This window comes from Chaetodon trifascialis, chromosome 24 (genome assembly GCF_039877785.1).
Source record: "Chaetodon trifascialis isolate fChaTrf1 chromosome 24, fChaTrf1.hap1, whole genome shotgun sequence".
NCBI lineage: Eukaryota > Metazoa > Chordata > Actinopteri > Chaetodontiformes > Chaetodontidae > Chaetodon > Chaetodon trifascialis.
In genome coordinates this window covers 1,755,741-1,772,931 of record NC_092079.1, presented here as the reverse complement: position 1 = coordinate 1,772,931, position 17,191 = coordinate 1,755,741, and the positions used below count along the sequence as shown (strand labels likewise).

Here is a 17,191-nt window from a genome sequence, read left to right as displayed (position 1 = left end):
GATCCTGACCCGGGAGCACATACTGATCTGGGACATGGGACTGGACTTGAGGCTTGTGGTGGTGAGACAGAAAAAGGAGAAGGAAACATAAAAGGAGGTGATGGAGAATTCAGCTCTGCATCCTCCTCCTCTAATTCGTCTGTGCCTTCCTCCTCCGCCCTCCCTCCACTCTTCTCCTCTGCCCCCCCAGTCTGTGTTGAGGAAGAGAAGGACATGCCAAGCGGCTGCTCGAAGTCTTTCACTGGACTTAAGCTCTTTGCCAGGAGGTAAGACTGAATGAGTGAAATAGGGGGAAACCAAGAGCTAGAATATTAAATTGTTAAAAAGAAGATATTGGATAAATGATGGTGGTGACCAGCAGATGGAGCTGTTGGCTGAGACTCAGCCTCTTGCCTGAATTAAACAGGATGTGAACAGATGTGTTGTACATGGCACTAAGGCATCTCACAGTTGCAGTAACAGCAACCAAACTTATGCACACACACCTTTAAACCCTCAGGCACACTGCTGTAGACCCTCTGACACACACAGGGCCTTGACCCTTTCTAGTAAAACACATCACACACCTCTCCATCTACAGACATTAGATAACACCCTCATATGCTCAGACCTCCTTGCTATTTCCTGCCACCCTGGTGAGCCAGTGGATCGGGATTATATTTTTGTGCGTGTTTGTGTGTGAATGTGCATATGTGTGTATGACCTTGCCAGTGGGTCACTAGTCATTATGTGAATAGGGGATATAATCCTCACAACAACAGGGGCTGCAGTTGTCACACCAACAGTGACAACCATAATAGCTGTGGAAGGGATCATGGTGCAGCATTAGAGGCAAATTGGTTTGTTCTCTCTTTGCTAACTAGGATGAAACTAAAGCAATCACACGACTAGACAATAAAACAACAGTACTTTTCAAATGTAAATGTGGTGCCACGGTGTTTCCCTCCATCTTTGAATGTGAATAGTCCAGAGAGCATATTGACTAGCTACTGTAACACAACATGGACCAAGACATTCCCTTTGGTATTAACTAATTTAATGTGAAATAGAAATGATTTATCCACAGTGTAACTTGCTGGAGTGCAATAAATAAAATCTGTCAACTTCATCCATCAAAAGTCAAGGGGCAGACTGGGGTTGAACTTGAATCTGCTGCTTTTCCTTTGCCCAATTGAAATGGCAGCCCCTGGTGCAGGTCTGAATGAAAAATTGGGCAGTACAAAGGTAGATATTTATATATATCTGTGTAAAACAACAACATGGTAATCCATCTATTCATTTGCAGCCAGATGAGATTGAGGGCTTTCGCTGAACGAATTTGAATTATATCTGTCTTGGCTGATACAAAAATTAATGAAGCTGTATTCACAATCCTCGTAGAGATAGTACAGCAACTGAGGCTGCAGGGTGATGGAGGGCAATATCGGTTGACCTGGCCATCCTTCTTTTGATTTACTGGCTGACACACTTGAACATTACATGTTGTGTGGCCTGAAAATCCAAAGATGCTTGGAGTGTCTGAGCATGCCATTAAGAGATGAATGGAGTGGTGTCAGGTAAATTAAGCTGAATTGAATAACCATTTGCTGGTGGTGTGGTGTTATGTATCACAGCCAGGGACCAGCAAGATAACAGTGCCACTGGCAGGTGATGTGCAACACCAGCTGTCATAAAGGGAAATCCATGTGTATGTATTTATTAATGCTGTCAAACATGTTGATTTTCATACTTAATGTGTTTCGTCAATATAAATGAAAATGAATGAATCAATGAATGAATGAATACACCAATAAATGTAACATTGAATGAATTCAGCATTAAATTGTAGAATTGTTTATTAAGCATTTTTATTTTAGTCATGTATTTCAGAATATTGGCTATATTGAGGGGGTATAACTCACCTTTTTGTGTAATGTCACAATCACCTTATCTTTCTTCTTTTTGTTGTGTGTGAGTTTGTGTGTGAGTGAGTAAGTAAGTGAGAGAGAGAATATTTGTTTCGCATTCTGCATATTAAGGAAGTACACCAAGTTATTTTAGTCCTCTCTCAGGCTCTCTCCTCTCTCTCTCTCTCTCTCTCTCTCTCTCTCTCTCTCTCTCTCTCTCTCTTTGTCTTTGTCCCTCCCACCGCATTTCTGGTCTCACCCCCCCCCCCCCCCCCCCCCCCACCATTAATGCTCACTGTATACCAGGGTTTAGTGTTTTGAGCTCTACAGAAAAACAGATGAGAAAGCAGCATGGATGGATAGTTTTCCTCCATCTTTTTCAGGTTAGCTGCTAATTTATTTGTTTGTTGTTGTTTTTTTTTTTTTTAGAATATTTAATATAGAAAGCTACTGCATGAACTTTAACATTCGATTAACTTACTTTTTTGGTTGTTGTTTAGTCTACAACTCAATGAAAGTGAACTCAGTGTAGGCAGTGATGTCAGTTGGGTTGTTCAGGGGCTGTTGCAGTGCTGTTTTCTTTCTAGTTTTCAGTCAGCTCAGGCATAAAGGGCAGGCAGCTTCCATGACAAATTAGGCAAAACTATAGATCAATGAATTTGGTTAACAACAAGTTCATGCGAAAACTCGTGTTTCAACTAACCACTTTAGGTTTTATGCTTCATTCATGGTGGTTGACTCAGTTGTGGGACCAGTTGTTGGTTTTCTGTAGATAAAGAGCTTGGTTTGTACCAGCTCTATATGGAAAGTGTCCTGAGACAACTTCTGTTGTGATTTGGCGCTATACAAATAAAATTGAATTGAATTGAATTGAATTGAATTAGAATGAGTTCTGGCAGAGACGGCTTTTGGAAGATTCTTTGAGTTGTCTTAAGCAAAGTCGTATGTCCTCAATTTCAAATTGGGTTTAATGTTAGTAGGTAAAACAGTAGTTCATTAGTTACAATAAAATGGCATGGATAATTTGAATTACATTGTTTTGACTCAATTTGTCCCATGCATTATCACTATCATCTGAAGTACATACAGCTCGGATTTTAAGATGCATAATGCCTTTTACATTTTTCAGTGAACTATGTAGAATATCACAATATATCGCAAATTTTGGATATTGCAATATCATATTGTATCGTGACTCAAGTATCGTGATGCTTATCGTATCGTGAAGTCCTTGGCAATACCCACCCCTATTCATTAGGCAGTTGGAAATATGCAATGATTCCATTCAGACCTCACCTAAAGCAGAATTTAAAAGCCCATCCCCTTTTTTTTAAACTAAGAAAACACAATTGTTGTGTGGTGTCAAATTGCTTCTAAAATGAACATCAAGGTTTGCAAATATGCAGAGCAGCTATCAAATAAAATCTCTGAAAAACACAGCAGTTTTCTTTTCAATGGAATACTGTGACATTTTGGATTTTTTTCTTATTTGCTGTCTCACTGAAAGTTAGCTGAGAAGACAACTGAATCTCAGTGGTGTGTTTAGCCTGGCAGGGCAGACTGGAAGCAGGGGTGAAGTGGTGTTTATCTATCATGTGTTTATTCATCTATCATGAATTTAAAATTCCAGCAGCAGCAGACAGCTGTAAGGTTCACTGTATGCAAGCTGTCCAGCAGCAAACTCCAGATGGATGAAGTTAAAGACTGATCAACATAGTGGAGACTTCAACAGCTTAACAGCCTCATATTTTTCTCAGGACTTAATGGAAACTTAAAACAGAGCTCAAAGAGTGAGTGGACACAAGCACAACTTCAATGAATGCTATTACTCTGAAATCTATGGATATCTTTTTTTTCCCCTGGTTGTGCTCATAATGTTTATGTGACTGGAAACAGACGTGGTGGGTATTATGCTGAGCAAGATTGCTTCAGTTCTTTCAGTCAGTCAGTCAGTCAGTCAGTCAGTCAGTCAGTCAGTCAGTCAGTCAGTCAGTCAGTCAGTCCCTATATGAAGTGTTCAGAAAGAGGAGTAAGACTGCATGTTGAAGCATAGAGATTACTTGCTCCAAAAAACCACACGTCTTCAATCTAAGTTAAATATGTGCTCTCTTTTAGTGCTCCAAATCCCCAAAGTTTTGAACATTATAACAAGCTTGTAGAGGGTAAAGATTCTCTGAGACCTATCTGAACAGGGGGTGGAGTGAAAACCACCCTGCTACTCTGTCTTTTGGACATTATATTTACATACTCTACATTATTTGCCATGTTTATTTTAACCCAGGGAGAGTTTTGTTCTTGTACTGCATAGAAGTCATAGCGAGATGATCAGGGTGAATGACTTCTGGTTAAGGTTAGGAAAAGGTCATGGTCTTGTTGAGATATTTCTGAAATAAACAGACCTCATGACGTGCTTCAAATCACAGTTGGTGCTTTAGTCTTCAGAAGCAGATATTGTAGGAACACAAATAAAATACATTCTGAGTGAATGTGTTGCAGAAATGTTAATTTTCACCATTTTTGTCGCCTTTACTGATTGTTACAGACCTTAGAATAAATAGTGGATGGAGCCACTCTGACTTGGTTTGTGATCTACTTTTTTTGACGTCTCAAGTTTGGCGTTATGGCCATCGTCATCTTGGTTTTGTGGAGCAGGAAGTGGCAGTATTTGGACAAGCGGGTATAGCTGGAAAGGATACACATTGCTAGGCCTCTGTCGACTGAGAACCTAAGGACATGTTGTGGTAGCAACTTGTTGATCACAAAGGTAGTCATGCCCTAAAGCATAACCTGCTCTGTTGTCTGTTTTTCCCTAAATGGGGGCATAATTTACTAAAGTAATTATGGTAGCTGAGAAAGACGTGAAACTAGCGATTGAGACCATAAACTCATAATAAATCAACACAGAAGTATGGTCGTTTTCTCAAAGCTTGCAATTGGACTTCTTTTGGCAACCAGTGGAGTCCCTCTTCTGGCCATTAGAAAGAATGCATGTTAAGGGGGTTTCCATACTGGCTCGACTTTTAAGACTATAAAACTCCATCCACATAAAATACTGTCTTTGTAACTGTATGTTCAATAAAAAGTACTAAAACTAATGAAATTAACTAATTTTATTTGTATAGCACTCTCATTAAGTTCAAGTTAAATTCATTTGAAACAAAGCTGTAGTGGGAAAAACAGAATGAGTGGATTACAGAGTGAATGAAGTTCATGAGTAAAATCTTTACCACTTATTAATGTTTTATTAATTTTTGGAAAAGTCAAGACACCAGGATTTGGACATCGTAGAATCCTAGCAAGTTCACGAGGTTCATGAGGATGATGCAAATCTGTTTAATATATTTGAAGTCAAAAGCAGAATATTGAAGTCAGATCCGGCTTGTACATTGAGCCAATGTAATGAAATAAGAACCTGTGCAATATGATCAAATTTGCTAGTTTTGGTTAATATTCCAGCAGCAGTATTTTGTTCAAGTTGTGGTTTGGTAATAGTTAATTTAGTAATAGTTGTGAGAGTGAGATCCCAGCATTTATTTGTAATCTGCTGTTGATCAAGAACATTTCATCATTTTGTTTTCTCAGCATTTAAAGGAGTGCTGACTTCCAGAGCAATGGAGCAACAATGCACATACTTCATAATATAGGCAGATGGAGCACCATGAGAGTTTCTGGGCATGCTCGTACTCTCAAGGTGACCTTTTGATTCAACATCCTTGTGGTCTCTCCGTCTCTGGATATGTTACAATATAACTGGTCTCATCATGCTTCATTCTGCGCAGTGATATGGTTGGTGTGTTTGGTTTGGTACAGAGAAAATAGCTCCTGCATGAAACAACAAGGTCTGTGGATTATCTTGAGTAACCGGATCATGATTTCTAGAAAGAGATTTGAGTCTCATTCCCAAGCTGTCAATTACTGACGCTTTGTGCTTCCTGAATTGTCAAACAGAACACTTCGAGCTGGCGACCTAGTTGAGATTCATCAGCTATCTTTCTCCACAATTGCTCACTCCATCTGTAAGCAGTCAGTTCAGGTACTTCTCCGTCATTAAAAGGAGTCTTCTTCTCTTCAAGAGAAAGTCTCCATTCCTGGAAACAAGAGACAAGAACATATTTTCCTGCCTCCGTATGCAGATTGAAATATGTCTGTGTTTTTCTGCCTCAATTCAGACAGACAACGAGCGCTAAAGCTGCGTTGACATGCAAATACACAGTCAGGTGGGTAATGTTCTATTACTGAGTGCTCTTATCTCTCCCTTACTGTCCCCTGTTATGGTAGGGGATTATGATTGTAGAAGGCAGGCAGCTGTTACATAACAGCAACACACACACACACACACACACACACACACACACACACACACACACACACACACACACACACACAGTGGGCAAAAACGCAGTCATAATAGTGTTGTTTAGAAGGAAGGCGGAGAGGAAGGATAGAGGGAAGGATCAAAGAAATGTTTAAATTGATGGGAAAGTAAGTCTCTGCTAAGCATTTAATATATATGAATGTATATAGCTTGACTTTTAAACTTTCAAATTAATATATATTACTGAAAATGAGTTAGATAGATGTGTCCTTCTACGAGGAAAATTGTTTCCACCTTTCATACAACCTCGGATTACACAAGTACATCAAACCAGATGCAATGCATCAAATTTGACAAATGCATACATGAATCCCACACCATGCACCCACCACCAGCACATTCTTAAACTTTACATACACAAACGCACAAACTCAGGCACATTACAGTCTGGATGTTCTGGATGTTCTGTTATATAGGAATAGGAAAGCAAAGTGGAATGTGGCTGCAGCTTCAGAAGTGAGGTGGTGTAAATGTAATAAGGATATAATGATGATTATGGCTTTATTTGAAGAAATTGCACATCACCTGTTATTACCTCCACTGTGTGGCTACATGAAAGCCAGTCATCGCTGTGACAACCCCTGACATTTGTGACAGAGCATTAGGACATAGTGTGCTCGTCTGTTTAATGTCTGTGGTGGGATTAAGTGAACAGAGGAGGTTTCAGTGTGCTGATGTTTTTGATGGTGGGACTTCCTGTTAGACTGCATCATGGTTTCAATAGTTGTGTCTTTTATCCTGCACATCTGATGGCTTTGCAACCGGTTCTATTCTGCTCCTAAACAGTTTTCGGAGTCAGTGACAACACTGATCAAACCATATCATGTATTCTGTCCCATTCTCTTAGCTGTAGTCTCATCTCGTAATGAATAAGTTTGTGGTGGTATGGTCTACAGCAGTCTGTTGTGTGTCTGCCTCAGTTATTCTAATATTAATAAGCTAATACAGTTCCATTCATTTCATGTTTCATGTGCAAAGTCTGCCCATTGTCTGACATGAGTCATTCTCACCAAATATACACTCAGTTTCAAGTTTATCCACCTATCTTATTCTAATCTAAGTCTAATGTAACAGTCCTGCAATAAATCCTGCCTCTGTGAAGATTCTAATCCTTAGTTTTTTGTGATCTAACGATCTAATGAGGTAGACTGGTTCACACGAGCCTTTCACCAAATTAAATATGCCCATTGACACCCAAAAAGGGCACAGTGAAATTTCTTCTTGCAGGTTGTGCAGCACTTCGACTATGTTAGCTTCCTTTCTTTAGACTGCCTGTCTCTATTTCCTTAAACGAACCCTCAAGGGCAGCTCTGTAAAGGCAGTTCACAAATCACAAATCTGTACCTCAACAGTCATCTGTACTCTGCACAAATTTACTTCATTTCATGCCAAACAAATACCTGAGACATCTAATTTTAACCAGTAACACCAGTGTATTATTGTCAGTGTTACTGTGAACATGAATCCATGCAAATTAATGGATAGGTGGAGTGACTCAACACTGCTCCATAGTTAAATCTGTGGCCTTGGTTAATGCCAAGCTATTGAGTTCAGATTGGTTTTTATGGTGTGCTCAGGCACAATGCTTTCTCAGTTTACCTTTGACTGCATAAATTGATCATTTCAGACTCAGCAAAATTTGGTTCACCAGATACCTCTGTGCTCTGAGTGACAGATTTATATTTTTCTATACATAAGAAAACATATCTATCTATCAAACCTGGGGAAATGAGTAATCAGTTTTACTCTGAACCCAGTACACTTATGGGCCTTTTTGCCCCACTCGCCATAGAAACTAAGAGGCCCAAGAGCTAAATCAGGAACTAAAAATTAGTTTAGTGTATTTTTATGCCACTGGTTATCAATAACCCAAACAGTAGACAGATTCTTTACCAACTCCTTAGCAAAATATACATAATTAATGTAATACATTGCATTCAATTACCTTTTAAAATTTTTTGACATTAGGTTTATTCAGGTATTTTATATTGCTTGTATTTGGAAGGCTCTACGCTCGCAAAAGGACCTTTGAGTAAAAATAAATTTGCCCCACATGTTGTTCCCAAGGTGAAGATGTGTCCGGGTATCTTGGATTTTGCCACGGGGTAAACGTGTCTTACATTTAAGATAGTGCTTCAATTTCTGTGTTCATACGGGACAAAAGACAGAGTAATGCAGAATTGACACAGTCATAACACTGTATCAGTGACACTAAACACAATAAAAGAACAACAAGGCAATGAATTCATCAATCACACAGTGTTGAGTGATCCAGTGAAGGGGCTGACTAACTTGACTGACTGAACAAAGCAGCACTGCATCAGAGATCCAATGATAGAATTAAACAACTGGTTAGATTAACCATGGGAACAATTGACCCCTTTGATTTTGTTTGAATTAAAGTTTTGGTTTTATTTTTGAGGATTTTTTTAGATATTAGCTATTATTTATTCCTTGCAAGGAACTATTTATTATGTCAGTAAGGCTTGTGAAAACAATTCTTTCTGTTGATGCCATCATCAGGGGAGCAGCATACTTACATTTAATTAACAGAAAAGCCTGTTTTCCCCTCCAGCATTTCCAAAGGAGGATGGAGAGAAGGAGAGGAGCTGGACTAATAGGTGACCAGATGAAGCTGGACTATCATCTTACACTGGCTTTTGGTGGAGGGATCCCAATTTTCATGCTTACCATCTGACCTTTAACCTTTAACTTGATGTCAGATAAGACAGGAAAAGGGAACTGCTATGTTCTTTACACATGCATATCTTTTTAGATACCATATATAATTTAAAGTACCTTCCATATTGCATTACACATGATGGATTTTTTCTTCCAATGTCATTTCCGCCGTCGGCAAAAAAGCCAGAAACATCCTGCTGCAATGTATCAGCCTGCCCCAGCTATTCAGACCAGTAAAGCAAGGAAGCACTCTAGTGTTGGTCTGCCCTCTGAAGCATTAGTACAGTCCAGATGCTCCTCAATTGGTTTAGCTTCAGTTTGCACTGGCCAGCACAGGCGCCCCAGTGTGGGCTTATTGGTGACCAGTGGACAGAAGCGACAGTCCATTATGGAGCTAGGATTAACAAACAACAGTGAAGGAGTTGTAGAATCTAGAAGAGGAGCTGAGAGAGCTGATGCATCCATCAAAAGAGGAAGAAGGGGATTTCAGTATAAATCTCACCATGTTCGTGGTTCCTCTGGCACCATCCCCTGTGTATATCATGGGCTGGCAGTGCGATATCGGCATCCTTCTAAAATAAAATCCATTGAACCTCATTTACTTGGATCCTCTATGTTACTTGCAAGTGTAGTTCAGATGGGCAAAGGAGGGAAGAAGAAGAAGGAAGAGGAGGTAGTAGATGTCTCCCTGTGTTCCTGTTTTGAGTCAGATGGAGAAGGGAGTGATGAAGAAGTTGAGAATGGAACTGAAGAAGTAAACAATCAGGTGCACTTAACTCCGGCACTATTTATGGAAACCATTAAGCCCGGCCTCTTGTTCCGCCCACCTGGCGCTCTGAGACGAAACTCTTCCCACCTCCCTCCAGCAGACTCTGTGCTTCGGAGCAGTGAAACAGGTTATGGACTTTTTCGTGGATATACTCGACAAAAGTCAAGTCAAGTTCACCGGACTTCAAATAAACCGTTACAGACTTCCACAACCAGCCCCAGTCTGCATCAGCTGGCCTCAGCTGGTCTAAGGTCTGAGCCTTGGGATGCTGAAACAGATGTCGCCTCCTCTGGGTCGGCACTCCATAAAAGCTGTTCTTCACTACTGGGGGGACCAGAGGGAACCATATACTATGACCCTTATCTGGACACATGGGAGAACTTCCTATCGTATGTAACAAACACACACACACATGCATGGTTGTGTTTTCGTAACTTTTGGGGACATTACAAAGACTTACACTAATTGCCTGGAGACTTACCCGAACCTCAACCATACCCACTAAATGGTATATGAGCTGTATTTATATAGCGTCTTCAAGTCTGCTTCCACTCATATACACATTCATACAATGGTTCAGTATTTTGCCCAAAGGTACTTCAACATGTAGACTGCTGAGGCCAGCAGTGGACTACCGTGTGGACTACCGTTCAACCTCCTGAGCCACTGCCACCCCACAACCACTACATGCCTAACCCTTACCCTAACCTTAATCCCAGTCCTCACCCTAAAATTAAAAAAAATAAGGAAGGCGAGTCCCCACAGTTTGACTGTGTAAACAGATTTATGCCCCCACAACTTGAGGAATACATGGCCACACACACACACACACACACACACACACACACACACACACACACACACACACACACACACACACACACACACAGGATAACGTAGTGTGCATAGTGTGCAACACTATAGAGTTTCTTTGGTGACGATCCCTTGCTAGATGTTCTGACAGTCTAGTCATGTAAGAGAGCTGTTGATTTAACAGTGACTGTCCTAGTCTAAAATTGGAGTGATATTCTCACCAGCCACTCATTGTACACTTTGGTCTTGAGTACTGCTCCAAAGTTTAATATTTAGGTCTCAGAATGACAGATTATAGTGAAAACTCATTTGTCATATCAGTAGCCCATTGAGGATGATTTTGTATCACAAAATATCATGAAATACTAACACTTCTGTAACATTTCTTGGGGCTAATTATAGGTCACATTATGTTTTATGAGTACATACAAGTGCAGTCACTGACATTATTATTTGAGATACTACCACTCATAATGACTTCATTTTGGTCTGATATTAAGCAAGGGTGCCATAACGGGGTGGGACAGGATACTGTGAATGATTTAGGGGGACCCCAGAAAAGCAGGGGCCCTGTAACATGCCAGGAAATATAGATTTTTATAGTGCCAGTTTTAATATTATTACAGTAGACAGCTATACTGTTTAATTAATTATGCTATTGATGAATAGTCAGTTTGGGCCTGCAGGCCACTAATTGCCAACAGCTACACCAGACCATGACTAGACAGTACATGGACACTCTAGCCAGCTAGGCTACTGGTGAAAGAAAAAATTAATATTTCACATTGCTAAGCAATTCCATCAGCTGACTTTGAAAGTACTAACAATACTTTCAGTGCCATGGACTACGACTGTGAATATGACAAGGATTAAGGCCAATAGTTACACTTATGTAGGGTTTTTCCACCCAGCGGGTGTAAGTGTACGCATTTTTTGTTAAGTGCTTGTAAACAGTTGAAAAACTTTGAAGTAAAGTCAAAGGAAATATATCACAATGATTTTAAATGCATTTTTAAACGCATTTCATTTGAGTGCTGGTCTTGGATAGAGCAGGCGCCTGAATTCAGAGGTTAATATTTGCATTTTTGATGTGCCCTCCAGTCAGCGTGTTGCATTTGGTTCCATGGCACCTCGGGATGGTTGTTTTTTGAAATGCTCTGAACGGGCACTCCTCTGAGTCTCCTGGACTGGTGTTTGTTTCATCTACAAAATAAAACAGGAAATATCAAAACTAAACAGTCCAGATCCTGACACGTATGTAAAACCTTATACATTGTCACAGTGTTTTTTTTTTTTTACACAGCCCAAAGACATGCTGCTTTGGTAATTAAATTGCTCATATGTGTGAATGTGAATAGTTGTTTATCTATATGTGTCAGCTAGGGGTGAGAAATATGACCTAACATATGTGTGTGTGTGTGTGTGTGTGTGTGTGTGTGTGTGTGTGTGTGTGTGTGTCTAAATCTGGGTTACACTTCAAGGTCCAGATGAGGAGCACTGCAAAGAATTTGGTAACAAAAGAATCCAAGTTCCATACTTCAGGTCTATGTGCTTGTTTTTTGGAGCTTTTATCCGCATTTCACAGGCTTCATTTTGACTATGGAACAGGCTCAGCTGACGCCATATTCTCTCTGTTGTCTCTGGTGTCAGGTGTCAATGTCCTCCTTGATCTTTTAGTCAGAAACATGCAAATCTGTATGACGTTGGGAGATTTGGATTTGCATGTTTTTTTCTTGCCTCTGTGAATTATTATTGTGAGGAATAAACTAGGAGCATTCATAAGTTTCTGTCTCTTTGTGTTTCCAGGAAAGCGATCGCTAAGTCCAGCCTGCACCATTTGCCCTGTCAACCCAGTACCTCATCTCTGAACAGGACCAACACAGAAGCAAATATCCGCAGTACCGTGGACTGGACTGTGAGTCTGGGTATCAGTATGACACAACAGGGATGTGAGAAAACATACAAATGTTATTGTTGCTTTACTTTTACCTCATACCTACAACAGCAGCTCAGCAGCTCTGATATACAGGAAAAGATTCCCTCTTGTGTGTCACTGTTATAATGCCATTTCATTCCTTACATTTTGGTTTAGTGGCTAAGACAACTATGGCTCATAATAAGCTTAGTGGAAAAGTTGTCTTAGAATTTAAGAAGAAAAAAATACAGAATCCTTACAGATAAAAACGAGTTGACACTGACTGGCACAGTCTTGTATCAAGGATTTACTGTCAGTGACTTGACAATGATGTTGTTTGTCTTTTATCAAACCTTTCAATTTGCCTGTCACAGTGAAACATTTCTTTGGAAAACACGCTGACCTTTTAGTTCCTATCCTCCTCTGAGCCTCCTTCGTGTCTCTGTGTGTTTCTCTCTGTAGGAGTCAGCGCTATATGGAGATCATATCTGGTTTGAGACAAATGTGTCTGGAGATTACTGTTATGTTGGAGAACAACACTGTATTGCCAAAGCACTGGTTAGTGTCTCACTTGAATTGACCCCCCTGTTCATCTCCTCTTCTCTTCTCTATCCCTCTATGTGTTCTCAGCATTATTTTCTACAAGTTACAGTCAGATCCAGCTATTTCTAATTTTCCCTTTAGTTTATAATGTTTAAATGCTTGCACTGCCTATCTGCACCAGCTTAACAACTGAAGTGCTGAGGCATATGGTGGTCACATTACTGAAAATTTCATCAGCAACATCTCTTTGCAAAATTCGTGTCCCTACTACTTTGCATAATCTACAAGCACACTGTCAACAGTTTTCATAGAAACAGCTTTTAAAAAATGAATAGCACTCTCCACTGGGAGCAGGGAAGAACTGTTTCCTCACACTGTCCAGTGCAGCACAAGAGTAGGCATTGAGCATCAAGCCAATTAAAGCGGGGGTGTACTGTATCAGACTGGTCCAAGGTTCAGACTGTGCAAAGATAATTATTGATATGATATGATGCAAAAATAAGGCAGAAATAGTAATAGCTGAGCTGCATGGATCATGTGTCTGAGTCTTGGTTACACTCCCAGGTCCAGATGAGAAATGCTGCAAGTAATCTGAGCTTGGTACTTAATTCTTGACTTTGTAATAAAATAAGTTCTACACTTCAAGGTCCACTTGGTTTTTGAAACTTTCATCTGCATCTCACATACTTCATTTTGATATGGAACTGGCTTAGCTAGCATCACGTGTAAATTTTCTCTGTTAGTCTCTGACGTCAAATGTGAATGTCCTCCTTGATCTTTATCTGAGTCCTTGTCCATAACCCTTGACCTCTTCCCAGTGGATGCTGTAAGTGGTTTTGTTTATTTGTCACAGGTTTTTTTTTCCAGGGTTCATTCACTCTCTTGTCCACGGTCCTCACGGTTTCACTGATATAGTTAGAGTTCAAAACCCTGAGAGGTAAATCCTTATTCAGTCTGTGCTGGTTGATTGTCATTATTATTATTATTTATTATTATTAACTTGATCCCCACTGGCCTGATGGCAACACTGTAATTAACAAGCCAAAACCCAGTAAGTGAAAACTTTGAAAGGCCAGGCCCCTTCACACCATGAATCCAAAAGCAGGTGTGGAAAAAAATGCTATAAACTAAGAATGCTTTCAAAAATATAAATAATAATTGTTTATTTTTAGCAATTTACAACATGCAAATTGAGCAAACAAAAGAAAAATCTAAATTAAATCACTATTTGGTGTTACATTTCAATTCTTATAGGTACACTTACACAAAGTCAGGGATTTTGTAGGATTATAGTCAGGTGTATGATCAACCAGTTATACCAAACAGGTGTTAATGATCATCAATTTCACATGTAGGTTGAAACACAGTCATTAACTGAAACAAACCCATGGCAAGACTGAGCACAGCAACAAGTCGGCCAAGGAAACAGTGCAGCAGATGCAAAACACATCAAGCTTATTTCCCTTTAAAATTGGAAGTCCAGCAGTACCATCAGCTCAGAACTGGCAGAAACCTGTGTGACCCACGTACACCCATCTACCGTCCAGAGAAGTCTGGTCAGAAGTGGCCTTCATGGAAGAGTTGCAGCCAAAAAGCCATACCTCTGACATGGAAACAAGGCCAAGTGATTCAACTATGAACAAAAACATAGGAACTGGGGTGCAGAAAATGGCAGCAGGTGCTCTGGACTGATGAGTCAAAATTTAAAATATTTGGCTTTAGCAGAAGGCAGTTTGTTTGCCAAGGGGCTGGAGAGTGGTACAATAATAAGTGTCTGCAGTCAACAGTGAAGCATGGTAGGGATTCATTGCAAGTTTGGGGCTGAATTTCTGCAAATGGAGTTGGAGATGTGGTCAGGATTCATGGTATCCTCAACACTGAGAATTATAGAGGCAGATACTTATCCATCATGCATAACCATCAGGGAGGCGTATGATTAACCCCAAATTTATTCTGCAACAGAACAGACCCCAAACATATAGCCAGTGTCAATAAGAACTATCTTCAGCATGAAGAAGAACAAGAAGTCCTGGAAGTGATGGCCCCCACAGAGCCCTGATGTCAACATCATTGAGTCTGTCTGGGATTACACGAAGAGACAGAGGATTTGAGGAAGCCTACATCCACAGAAGATCTGTGGTTAGCTCTCCAAGATGTTTGGAACAACCTACCAGCCGAGTTCCTTCAAGAACTTGGTGCAAGTGTACCTAGAAGAATTGATGCTGTTTTGAAGGCAACGGGTAGTCACACCAAATACTGATTTGATTTAGATCTCTCCTCTGTTCATTCACTGCATTTTGTGAATTGATGAAAATAAACTATTAACACTTACATTTTTGAAAGCATTCTTAGTTTACAGTTTTTCACACCTGCCTAAAACCTTTGCACAGTGCTGTGCATTAGCAGAGTGTGTTTGTGATTAGGAGGGCTGTAGAAGATATATCCTGCGAGTTGGCAAACCAGTGTGAAGACTGTATGAGCAGATATGCAGATTCGTGTTCTGTGAGTAGTTCAGTATTGACGCAGTAGCTGATCTTGTGTAATAGGTTGTTTGCAGTCATGTGACGTTGACTAATTAAAGTAGATCATGCAAGGCCACCACTGAAGCATCACCTCCTTTCATCTGTGTGAGGTCAAGATCATTGTGAGACTGATACCTAAGTGTTCTGAGAGGTCTGTGACAGTGACTCCTGCATGGGATCATCCACTCTATCTGTACATTTACTAGATGGTAATTAAATCTAACACCTTTTGCACAATGATGCTATGATGATTCAGCTCCACCATCAATATCAGTCGTTCAATGTCACCAAACAGTCATGTTTTATTTTTATTCATGTCAGCTCGTATGAAGTTCAAACATATGGTCAGCTTGTCACATTACACACAAAGTCATCACAGATCATGTCATTCCTTTGTATGTGGTGCAGTGCAGACTGACCCTCAGTGGTCAGAGATGGCATTACTGCTTCATACTTTTTTTCCACGCAGAAAATACTTCTAGCTGCTGAGTATCATAAAAGAAATGGCTAAATTACTATCAGTCAAAATATAAGTTGTTTCACCTTTGTTCTATGTTCTCCTGATTTAGGTTTGTTTATTTTTCTACATTTCAAAACTGCTTTTTTCTCCCTCTGTCCTTTTCTTTTTAGCAAATGTCTGTCAATCGCAGGAAGTGTGCTGCCTGTAAGATAGTTGCCCACACCATCTGTATTGAACAGCTGGAGAAGGTAATTTCTCATGTATTCAAAATAATTTTACCAAACAGACTCATCCAGGAATCCAAATGAGCTCACCTTTTCAATCAACTTTATGGGGACAAGAAACATAAAGATGCAGGTGTAAAACATTAATCATCACTGACCTATAGCTAGGGAGGAGAGGATTAAGGAAGGATGTTTAAACAGTCTTTCATGAGGGACAAAAGGTGATGGAGGCAAGAATAAAGAAGGATTAAATTCTCAGTTGTCATGGATGAGTTTAAGATCAGAGAGAAGTGAAAGGGAGGATTACTTTAAACCTCAGATGATGGAAATCTAAAAATGTATTCAAGGGTGGTTGCTGTTCAGTTATATCTCTATTTATTTCACTTAACTGTTTATTCATTCATTTTCATTTGTGAAGCAGGGGACAGCATATATGAAAGAAAGGAAAGGTTGTCTTTAACCGTTCCTCTTGTCTAACCTGCAGTTTCCCAGATCTAGAGCCATTCCACTGGATACCACCCTGTCCCTCAATGACCCCAACTTTAGAGTGAGATACACAAAGCTCCTTCTTCATCTCCTCTCTCCTCGTTTGTGACCCTCAATCTGACAGAAAGTGGTGGTGTAATTATCATTTAATCAATAAAGAAACCACTGCGCAGCATGATATCAGTGTTTCCCTCAGGCTGAGAATTCATTTGGAGCAAAAATATACCAATCTTTGTAGGTGGGGGAAAATGTATGCTGCCCAAATAAAATCACTACAGTGTATGGGAAGAACACAGATAGAGCATGTATTCTGTAAAGGCAAACAAGTTTATGGATAATCCACTTTTTAGACAAATGAATCAAAACAAAATCCAAGTCTGGTCACACATCCTCTGACTTGTTCTACCATCATTATAAAAGTGTAATTTTCTTTTCCTTAAATCAGATCAATCAGATCAATCATCAGAACATTCTGTCTCCTTGCCTCATTTTCTCGTTGATCAAAGTGGTATGATA

General features: G+C 39.9%; 1 protein-coding gene across 2 annotated transcripts in view; it reads left to right on the top strand.

Annotated features, from left to right (window-relative positions):
• The window catches only part of LOC139352062 (diacylglycerol kinase zeta-like), a 189,568-nt gene that overhangs the window by 17,334 nt on the left and 155,043 nt on the right, over nt 1–17,191 (top strand). For both annotated transcript variants that reach the window (XM_070994110.1, XM_070994109.1), the window contains exons 3-5: nt 12,332–12,440; nt 12,903–12,998; nt 16,136–16,213. In XM_070994110.1, coding sequence (XP_070850211.1) covers nt 12,332–12,440; nt 12,903–12,998; nt 16,136–16,213 — 283 coding nt within the window. The remainder of the gene's footprint in view (nt 1–12,331; nt 12,441–12,902; nt 12,999–16,135; nt 16,214–17,191) is intronic.